A 12,133-nucleotide genomic window follows, 5' to 3' on the forward strand; every position below is an offset into this window, starting at 1 on the left:
CGAGATAGAGTATCCTCTGTTTGATCGTCTTCGAAATTAACAGTTGACCTTCCCAGTTATGGTTGAGGTTAAGAGGAGTTTTAGTCAAAATCTCCACCAAATTAAAGATTCTTTTTTGCCTAATTTAAAATTTTACATTAACATGTTTCTCTTTCGATTTAAACCTGTATTCATTTGCAAAATTTCATATTGACATTTTCCCTCTTTTAACGCTTAATTAAGCAAGCATATTGATTTCTACATTTCTGTAGTCAAGTAAACGTACGAAACTTATGTCAGAAAATTGTTAGGAACCGGTGTGCGACGCTATCCATGCACCCATTATTACTTATGTACTTGCGTGTGTGACATTTTTTTTTAACGTTAACTCGATTTATATCAAATGTGCCATAGCCGCATTTCGTTGAACCATTCCTTTCTCCACGTTATGACCCATAACCATTTTTTATGGCATACTTAAATTTATGTCGCATAAAATTGGAAACATTATAATGTTTATTACTGTAGGAAGAAGAAACTCAGTGTACCGGTCTCTTTTTATTAATTGCTTAAATTATTATGAAATGTCTTGTTGAATATTTGAAACGAATGTTTGTGTGCAATAATTCAAACAATGTCATTTGATCCAAAATAGCAACATTTATATGAAAATAGTAAAATTTATATGCAAAACAATTAACTAATGCAACATTTCTGTCAGTGCTGCCATCTGTTGACGAAAGAAGGAGTTGAATAGAGTTGGAGCCAAAAACGTAAATTTCTGTGATACCGCAGCACCTAAAGTAACCTTAAGCAAAGTGGTATTGATGAATAAAAATTAAAAGTAATATTTTATAATCGATTACCTATTAGATTAAAATGGTTTCTCTGTTCTCTTTATGCGTACAAATTGACGGATCGATGCAAAATTTTGCATTAGATTGGCAGCGAGTTGGATTATGATATCAGCATCAAGTTCCGCGACTTTCGACTCTCCTCTTTCGAAGTAATGTCCCAAACATGTTCAAACACCATTCAGGTTTTAACAAGTTGGTCAAAAGAGGGACAGAAAGAGACAAATATGAGCTCGTTTTTAATTTAATAATGTCTTTCTCATTTATATATATTCGCATTATGTGTTTTCGTTTATATGAGTATTCATATTTACTAGAATGCACGGAAAAGTGAAATCACATTTAGTATCCCTACACATGAAAAAAATATTTAAAAACTTAAATTATCGATGAAAAATCAGTCGCAAGATTTCACATTTCGATTTCACAAGTGTTCATGATTCATTTTACGACTGGCATTTTTTGCTACTTCTCTTCCGCGATAAAATTACTGTCCTAGCTGCGAGTAATGTGAAATGTTTAAAGTATGAAAATGTTCTTGAGTGACTGACAAACTTTTTTTACCGTACAATTCTTCTGAAGCGATCAAAGAATCTCAAAATTGCCTCAAACCTGTAATGCCTTACTTAAAATTATAGTCACGTTTTCGTCAATAATCCAAATACATAATCCAAATGTTGAACAGTATTTTCGCTTTTCAATTGTCATCGTAAACGCGAAAGTTTTCTTTGGACTTCTTTTCCATAACGGAAAAAGATACTAATTTAAGTATTTAATAAAAGTAATTGCAACGACCGTAAAACGATGGGTACCTATGTGTTATTTTATATAGGGGTGAACATCTAGCATAGAGCATATATTAGCTGTATACAATGCCAGGAAAACCAGTACAACTTAATATTTCAGATCTATCTGATTCTCTTACTCTCAACGTACTTTTGCACACAGTGATCTTGAAGAACAAGTCAGATAGTATCTTTTTTTTTTTTTTTTTTTTATTAAAGTTCTTGTTTGAGTATCTTTGAGGTCAAGTCAGAAAATTGGCCCTAAGAAAAAGGATGCACGCGAGGTATAACCTACAAATTCAATTTGAATGGCCAACCAACTACGAAAATTAATTATTAGACTCTCCGGTAAGTCCCGTCTTACTCCATGGGTCCACTGGTTCTTGCCGGGGGCCCTCGCGATAACAGGGGTCCCAAGCTAAGATCCCAGCACACTGCACACTGGTTTGCCCAGGGACCCATAATGTAATTAAGATGGTATTGGACTCAGGGCCAATTCTAGTATATTCGATATCACAAGCGATTAGTACAGTTGTATCCCGCACAAATTAAACATTCTTTATTTTGCTGTCGGTTATATACCTTAAGTTTAATTAGTTTAGTTGACTGAAAATAAACAAATTAGATTTGTCATCTGCAATAAATGTAACATTTTAAAAATCTACGCCTCTTTCTTGAGGTGTAGATTTAATAACTGAATTCTTGTATTTATTTCTTATTAAACGCAGATTTAAATTTTTCCTTAAGCATTTTTTAGCAGCAAAAAATGCTCTTTTCCTTTTTTATTAATCTTATAAAAGGATTTGAGCGATTTAAAACCGTTTTAGATTTCGAATTCGAGAAATTTTAGGATTCGTCCTATCTCTACTAATTATGCTTGGATAAAAGCCGAACATTTTTACACTTTTCGACATGCCGAGAAGACTGCAGAAGAGTAATACATTTTAATACATTGGGGGTACACTCAGACTCTCCTGGCTACGATGGTTAAAAAAAAAAAAAAGAGTCAGAGAAGATGGCACGTCTTTCCAAACATCTAAGTAAGTTTGCTGACAGCTATTTGGAGAACATCTAACAACCTTGCTCGCAGCTGTATTTTCTTTCTCATCGAATAGATTCTTTCACCTTGAAAATGCATTTACTACTCAGATCTGAAATCGGCTGCCACCTTCCTCTGTTAATTCCATTTACGTGAATTGCGTTTGGCAATCAACCAAGTATTCGAAGTGACAATGAAATAACACAGCGGAGTGACAATGAAAATGAGCAATTGAATGGAAGCATGAGAATGTCAGTGTTTCCGCACCCTACTCTTGCGACGACAGCTGAATATTACCAAAGGTTTCGTCATCGAGTTCCTCTTTTTAACCGAATACAACATGTGTTTCTTTTTTGTTTGAGTTAAATAACCCTTCGTGCGAAAAATTCAGCCCAAGAACTTCCTCAAAATGTCACCTCTGTTATGCGCAACCCACAGTCTGCAGTATCTAGAGTAGTGTTTTCCAACCGTTTTTGTGCTATGCCCTACCTAGTTCTCCCTACAGTTCTTATGCTCCCCCTAGCATATACATAATTTTTAATATTCAAAAATTGAAATGTTCACGAAAGAAACTTGAATGAATGATAAGTTTTAGGAAGAAATCTCTAAGCATTTAAATGTCCATGTCTACAGCGAAAATTCTTTATATATTTAAAATGCACCGTAACTTAAAAACTTTTTTACGTATACATCACTTACATTGTTCTTTATTTTTGGGAATAAAAAGTGAAATTTCGAAAAATTTCAATTTTGAAGGAAATTTGAACGTTCCTTGTCCCCTTAAAGTCTGAACAAGTCCATTTTCAAACTGCAACCCTTAACAATCGAATTGCGCCCCCCCATCTGCGGGGCGTGGGCCCTACGTTGGGAAACACTGATCTAGAGTAACTGTCGCAATTGAGAGATGGCGATTTTATTCAAATAGGCTTTAAAAAGTATCCAGAATTTATTATCCATTCTTTTAAGATTTTCTTTCCTAAAGCGTATTATTTGATTCTACAGGAATTTGTTAGGTTTCAAGTGATATAGTTGTTTTAATATAAGAATTCTTCTGACGCTAGAAATATCTTCAACAAACCATTTTAAAATTACTGGACAATCACGTTATGTTACCACGCATTTGTCAGATTAGTACATGCATCTGTCAGTTGTGCATCATTCTGGGTAAGTGGGGCCAGTTAGCGAGACATAGGATCTTTAATTTATCTTCAACGCAGCAATACAAAATATCCAGTTCTCAAAACGTCGCCATTTGGTGCAGAATAAGGTATTTGTTTTTTAATTAGTATGTAATTGCTTAACAAACTAAGAGATTTAAGAGGAATAAAAGCATTCCTTGCATAATTTGATGCATTGTACCACATCGATAACAGTCAACTCTTAAGTCATTAGTGATGAATTGATCCTGAAGGTCACCGTTGTCCTTCAGTTTCATTTTATTATAATAATCTACCAAAACTTATTGCACTGATGATAATTATTCGATAAACCACATGTAATCAAAGGCTGAGAAGATCACCTTATGTTTAATTTTGTTTAATTTACCTATTGAAATGATAAGAAATTGTAAAATCCATTTCATTTTATCCAACTGATAGTTTTTATGAACACTAAATAAAACATTAATCAAAGATATTTTTAACGCCATACATTACTTATCTGTTACAGAATCATTTAGTTTTTAGAAATATATCTTATTTAAAATGCAAGTCATGCTAAGATAATTCGAAGAGAAAACAGAATATTAACTTAAAAACTGGGCGAAACTTAAATATTAGATAGTTATTAGTTTTTTTACAGAAAAACTGTACATTTCTAAATCTAACACTCCGAACACCAAAATTATTTGGAACTTTTTTCAGATATGCATTAAATAGAGTGGGCATCAGCAAATAAAATTACTTCAGAAATCAGTAAATAAAGTAAATGTGCTGTTTACCTTCACAAATGTCGCCTCAATGATATTGCTAGGAACTCCGTTCCTGTAAATGAAAGAAAAATATTGCCAGAATTATAAAAGCGAATCAAAGAAAACATTACCATTGTATTCAAGATAAAATATTATTTTAATAATGTCTGATGGCACTAAGAAGCACAAGCATTTATAATAATTTAATTTAAATAAACGAAAAAGGACTAAAATACAGTGAAAGTCTTAGTTTGTTTTACAAGTTTTTGAATGGACATATTTTTACAAAGATTAAAAACTACACGGATTCCTTTCACTTTACCGCATTATCTCCGTTATCATATAACGAAGAATCTGTATGTATATATGCAAATATATTTGTTCTTAGCGCTGTGGAAAACAAAGACGGTATCTAGAGCTTCCACATTTTAAACACACGAAATCCTATACTCGAAGCCCGAAGTTTTAGCTGTCAATTTTCTTTTCTTTTCTTTTCTTTTTTTTTTTTTTCCCGTGTGTTTCATATGTTATGCGAAGGGAACAAATTTAAGTTAACAAACTCAGTATTAGTTGTCTTCCTTGCGTTCATTACTTATGTCACCTAAAACTTCTCATCTTTTGGATTATAATGGACATTTTTTGAATTAATATAATTAAAAAAATAAATTATTCGACAAGGATAGTGTAGCTTTGCGGTATCTTAACTTTAAATTAATAAACCTAAGAATACATCACTGCGAGTGGACTGTAAAATTTAACCTTTATTCGGCGGTTTGAACTTTCGAACACAACACAGCACAAAGTAAAACAACAGAGTTACAATTAGCGGTTTTTAAGAATGCAAGAACAAAATGCGAACTACGCATACAATCTGCGCATTGCGAAATAATATCTAACAGACAGGCAGAGAGCTCTGGTGGCTGAAACATTCCGCCCGGCGTTGAAACATCGTTTCAAAATAAATAGCTTTTACAAAATGAAATTATCATAACAATATTAAATTATGCAAAAATGTATCATCAAAATATTCACAAGAAAACATAATATGTAATTATGCAATGAAACTAAATTGTTCTCAAAACAGATGCACAGAAGCCTTGATACAATTCAGGAACTTATATAGCTAAAGCAAAGTACAAAGTTATAATGCTTTAGGAAAAAAACTTAATCGTTGATAGGCAAAACACTAAGTTTGTGAATTGGCCTTTTGAAAACTCCGTTAGCGGTTTTGATCTTCACGATACGCACAATATTATCTGAGCTAGGAAAAAGTTCCTGGTTTTCCTCTTCGAGACACAAAGCGCTTTAAAGCGGCAATAAATGATTCTGATGTAAGATTACCTACTAATTCAATATGTATAGCTCTTGTAGTAAAACACACGAATACACAAATGTAACATTTCATTGGTTTTACTCCTCGACCTTGCCTGGGCTTCACTTGAAATGGCCCGGCGTAGTCAATTCCAACTTTGGAGAAAACCTTTGACGGAACGACTCTAAACGATGGTAACAGACATTATCTGAGTAGATGTTTTAGCTCGTACACGATGACATTTCACGCATTTCCAAATCTGTTGTCTTACAACTGACCTAGCGTGGATTATCCAATATTCTCTTCTAATTACTGATAGCAATAGCAGGGGGCCTGCATGAAGATGGAATATATGAAAATGATTCACTATAATCTGTGTTATGTGATGTTTCTTGGGCAACAAAATAGGATATTTTCTGTCCTGCGCGATGTTGGATTGTCTTAATCTTCCTCCAACGCGTATAAGTCCATTCTTATCGATAAACGGGTTCAAAGAAAGGATCTTACTATTTGAGTTTAACGGTTGATTCTTTTTCAGAAGATTATATTCATTAAAAAACTCATCCATTTGAACTACTCTAACAATTGCATTTCTAGCGTATTGCAATTCTTCGGTTTTAAGGTAACCCTTAAGTCTTGTTGCGGTAGATTTAGCTGAATTATTCGCAAACCGAAAACACCATGCGATGATTCTTTTAAGTTTCAAAAATGATGAAACTTCATTAAGGACTGGAATTTGCGAAGCGACTGTTCCAATTGAACAAGAAATATTTTTCCGTTGTTCCCTTAAAGACTCTTCTGAAAATGGTAAGTTGATAGAGAACGGAATATTATTTGAATTAAGCCACTGAGGACCTGTCCACCACAAGTCATGAGTAGAAAGCTCTGAAGGCAAAAGACCTCTTGATGCGCAATCAGCTGGATTCTCCTTTCCTTTTATGTGATTCCAATGCGATGAAGGTAAGACTGATTGAATTTCTGAAACGCGGTTGGCTACAAATGTTTGCCAGCGTGTTGGTTCTGATTGTATCCAGGACAAAACTATCATTGAATCACTCCATGCGTAAATACTGTCAACATGAATTTGCAATGAATTCTGCACAGCTTGAACCAAATGCACTAATAGAACTGCAGAGCAGAGTTCTAAACGAGGAATAGAGATTACTTTCAGGGGAGCTACGCGAGTTTTTGATGTTAGTAGCTGCACCGAAATTGAAGAATGATTTGAAGACTTTAAATAAATCACTGCGGCGTAAGCTTTCTCTGATGCGTCACAGAAACAATGAAGTTCTACATTTGTAGATTTGGGCAATAATACTCTCCTAGGAATATGAATGCATTCAAGATTTGCGATATCTTCACAATAGATTTTCCATCTTTGATTGATTTCATCTGGCAAGGGATCATCCCACGAGATTTGTAATTTCCATATGTCTTGAAGCAAGATTTTTGCTGCAACTATAAAAGGTGCTAACCAACCAAGTGGATCAAAGATTTTCGAAATAGAAGATAAAATTATTCTTTTAGTAGAACACTCTCTGTTTTCGAGATTTCCAAAGTGGCAAGTAAACTCGTCTTGCGTTGGATACCACTCCAAACCCAATAATTTTATTGATTTAGTATCAACTACTGCACATGAAGAATTTGAGTTCCGAGCACTCAAATCAGTTTCCAAAATCGAGCGATCATTAGTACACCATTTATGCAATTGAAAGCCACCTTTTTGTAAAAGTTCACTCAGTTGTGAAATTAACTCTACTGCGTTTTCTACTGTGTCTGAACCAAATAGGACATCATCAATATAACAATTGTGTAATATTATTTCAGCTGCCTTTGGGAATTTAGTTCCTTCGTCAATTGTTAGTTGTTTGAGTAAGCGAGTAGCCAGGTATGAAGCGGAAGTAGTGCCGTACGTAACTGTGCACAACCTGTAAGTTTTAATCGGCTTCGATGGATCATCTCTCCAAAATATTTTTTGGTAATCGCGATCTTCATCATGAATTTGAACTTGTCGATACATTTTCAATAAGTCGCTAGTAATGGCTATGGGATAGCATCTAAACCTCAAAAGAATAGTAAATAAGTCGTCTTGTACCTTGGAACCATTCATTAGCGTGTCATTAAGCGATATCCCTGATGTAGTTTTGGCACTAGCATTGAAAACGACGCGTAATTTTGTGGTAAGACTGGATTCTTTTAGCACGTGATGATGAGGTATATAATAATGAAAATTTACTTTATCTGGATTATCATCGGATAATTCTTCCATGTGTCCAAGTGATAAATATTCGGACATGAAGTCTTTATACTGTTGATATACTTCAGGAGTTTTTATTAATTTTTGTTCCAGACTAAGAAAGTTGCGAAAGGCTGATGGTCTGGAATTACCTAACTCATTTCTTTTAGGCTTGAATGGCAGTTTTACTGAGTAACGACCCTTTTCACTACGCACGTGATTTTCCACGAAATGATTCTCACACAATCTTTCCTCTTTAGTTAAAGGTTTCGATGTGGGAATTTGTTCCAAATCCCAAAATGATTTAACTAATTCCTCCGTGTTTACGTTTAGCGTATTGACTGAAACCTGCTTACGGTTTGGGAATTCAAAATGTGTAGTTCCAGCAATTATCCATCCTAACTTAGAACAACATGCAAATGGAAGATTTTTGCCCCTTTTAATTACCTCGCCATTTATTAAAGTAAGGAATACATTAACTCCAAGTAAAATATCAATTTCTCCCGATTCATGAAATGTAGGATCTGCTAAAGTTAAATCCTGGAAATTTTCATATAAATTCAAAGGTAAAGTTACACTTGGAATGTTTCCTGTAATTTTGTCTATTATGTAAGCGGATGTTGAAATTCTGTAATTAGTATTAAAATGAGGTGTAAACAACAAGTCAACTTCTCCAGTAGTAGTTGTATTGAAAGTACCTAAGCATGACACTAATATCTTCGAATCCTTTATGCTCAATCCTAAATTGATAGCTGTTTTCCGACGAATGAATGATTTTTCACTACCTGAATCTAGTAAACATCTACAATTTATGAATTCCTGGTTTGAGTTTTGAACCTTAATTAAAGCAGTACACAAAAGTACATGACTACGTTTACCATTAGCATGAGCTACAAAATGTTTATTTTCATAGTTGTTTGCACAAACAGTTGGAGAACCCTCACTCAAGTTGTTTTCTGGTTTAATTTGCGATTTCGGAACAAACACTTGTGCTTCCGGTGAAGGGAATCTAGATGCATTTTTTGGTTTGAAATTATTTTCTAAATGCAAAATGCTATGATGATGCTTAAAACAATGCTTGCAGGTGTTTGCACTCTTACACATTTTAACTTTATGGACATTAGACAAGCAATTAAAACAAAGTTTATTAGTCTTAACAAACTCTATTCGTTTTTGCACTGGTAAATTTAAAAAATTAGAACACCTGTATAAAAAATGATCTTCTTTACAAAATAAGCAGGTAGAATTAGAAATCAGAGAAGTAACCCTATTATACACTGGTTTATCTGATTTATGCGTTTTACTAACTAAAGGTTTACTGTTCTGTAATGTTCTAGCGTAATTCTTCAAAAATTCTATCAAGTCATTCAACTTTGGTATTTCATCTTTTTTTAATTGACGCTCCCACCACAACTTTGTCGAAACGTCAAGTTTTTGCAAAATAATATACAACAACAAAGTATCACTAAAATTATCTATCCTTTGATCTAATATTTCCAATGAGCGAGTTATTTCGTTTACGTTATCTACTAAACTTAATATCGAGGATGCAGATTCCGTTTGTAATTGTGAAACGTTAAGAATTCTTTTAATAAAGGCAAATATCTGTTCTCTCTTATTAGAAAATCTCTCTTCTAGTAAATTCCAAGCAATACTGAAATTTTGATCAGCTATGGGAATTGACTGAATAATGCGATAAGCATCATTTTTCAAAGAACTCTTTAAATATTGTAATTTTTGAGCTCCAGAAAGATTTGAATTGTTGCGAACACTAGCGTTAAATAAATCTTTAAATGTTATCCATTCAGTTAAATTTCCGCTAAATGTGGGTAAAGATAATTTTGGTAACTTTAAACTTTCAGAAATTGATTCAGGTACGACAGGTTTGTCGCCATTTGCATTTACTACCTTGTAAATCTTTAACTTACGAATAATTTTTAAGTGAACCTCCTCAATTTTCTCTAAAATCGACTGTTCTTCGTCAACGAAAGTGTCTATTTTTTCATCATCACAATTTGTATAAATTTCTCTAAATAGAGATTTAAAATCTTCCTTAAAAATTTTACATTTTTCTAAGATTAATTCAGCTTCAGCATTATCTAAGTTATCATAATCTATTCTCTCAATGAATTTAGTTAACTGTGTTTTCAAAATTTTCTTTCGTTTTTCTATATCTGACATTTTGAAAATATTCTAAATTCTCGATTTTACTAATACTTTAAACACAACAATAGTAGCAATAAGGAAATCTCAAATGCAATTAAAATGCGTTAGCTATTTCACTCACCTCGAACATTGTATGCATTCCGTAAGTCTTGAGAATTCTAAACCGAAATTGCATTATCAACTCCATTACGGACACGTAGAATTCTTATTCACAAGCGCGGGTTTTTCTCGAAGCTCCGGCGTATGACGACCAAATAATGTAGCTTTGCGGTATCTTAACTTTAAATTAATAAACCTAAGAATACATCACTGCGAGTGGACTGTAAAAATTAACCTTTATTCGGCGGTTTGAACTTTCGAACACAACACAGCACAAAGTAAAACGACAGAGTTACAATTAGCGGTTTTTAAGAATGCAAGAACAAAATGCGAACTACGCATACAATCTGCGCATTGCGAAATAATATCTAACAGACAGGCAGAGAGCTCTGGTGGCTGAAACAGATAGTATCTTGGGAACAGGCACCGTGATATCTGAACTATTCCAATCCGATATTTATATTAACAAACTCAGTGATTTAAAAACAATGAGTTGTGACTGTTCGAAATAAAACATTTTTATCTTTCGCGCGCGCTTATTATTCAGCAAAGGGTAAGGTTCAAATTTAATCTCTTTGTTACTGATTAACAAAGCAAGCGAATTTAAAGCAATAAATGCAGGTCTTAATAACATTTTTTTAAACTTTTTAATCTGAATGATCTAACTAAAAATGCTTTTAAATTGTTTTCACTAGTTAGACTCGTGCTAATAATTCATAAGGAAATTTTTCAGTATTCATTTAGTCCATCCAATCTATCCTATATCCTATAATATTATCGCTTTAAGCTCCCTTCTCTGAGAAAGGTTCGCTGGGCTATGTTGCATAGGAAGAAAGAAAAACATTTTTACTACGGAAAACATATTTATGATGTTTGTTACAGAATGACCACTGTATCACATGTCATTAAATTCTTCAGTACAAACAAAAGCAACATAAAATAAAATAACTGGTATTTGAAATAATATCAGTACTGCCAACAAATACTGAAAAATGCAAATACTACTACTAATAATAATACATAAATATCATACCAAAAGGAGTATAAATAAATTAGTTGATCCATATTTCACACACATATATATATATGTTAAGCAATAAGATGTTTCTGTGAGTGAGATGCATTATTCCCTAGAGCTCGCTGTCTTATAATTTCCATTGCATCTGAAATCCGGACTAGACGATTGATTAAATAAGTGTAATGTAAAAAAACAATACTTTTGGTTTATTACTACAGTCGTTAAATATTTTTATGAAATTATACTAATGTAAAAAAACAATACTTTTGGTTTATTACTACAGTCGTTAAATATTTTTATGAAATTATACTAACTGGAGTTATTCAAATCATTACATATGTATATTTTACAACCACTATTTTAGTCGGCTACTAAGTTGCTACTATATAATTATTGCCAGTTTCCAAAAGTATGATAGTAATAATAAACAATACTTTTGGTTTATTACTACAGTCGTTAAATATTTTTATGAAATTATACTAACTGGAGTTATTCAAATCATTAAATATGTGTATTTTACAACCACTATTTTAGTTGGCTGCTCAAGTTGCTACTATATAATTATTGCCAGTTTTCAAAAGTATGATAGTTTGCCCAGCCTATATCAGTGTCAAGTTAAAAACTTGACACTAATTGACTGCAGCATATAGGTCACGTAAAATGTCTTCGTTGTAACAAGAAAATAATGGTTTGCAATATCTGAAACCAAGGAAAACTAGCTTGTCGTCAAAAGTGC

The 12,133-nt window shown here is 33.1% G+C and overlaps 1 protein-coding gene across 1 annotated transcript in view; it reads right to left on the minus strand.

Annotated features, from left to right (window-relative positions):
• LOC118187033 (excitatory amino acid transporter-like) overlaps positions 1 to 12,133 on the minus strand; it is a 119,274-nt gene that overhangs the window by 62,907 nt on the left and 44,234 nt on the right. The window contains exon 4 of the mRNA XM_085824133.1: positions 4,597 to 4,639. Coding sequence (XP_085680259.1) covers positions 4,597 to 4,639 — 43 coding nt within the window. The remainder of the gene's footprint in view (positions 1 to 4,596; positions 4,640 to 12,133) is intronic.

This window comes from Stegodyphus dumicola, chromosome 1 (assembly GCF_044657685.1).
Source record: "Stegodyphus dumicola isolate Sdum_Otavi_A_Nest chromosome 1, ASM4465768v1".
Taxonomy (NCBI): Eukaryota; Metazoa; Arthropoda; class Arachnida; order Araneae; family Eresidae; genus Stegodyphus; species Stegodyphus dumicola.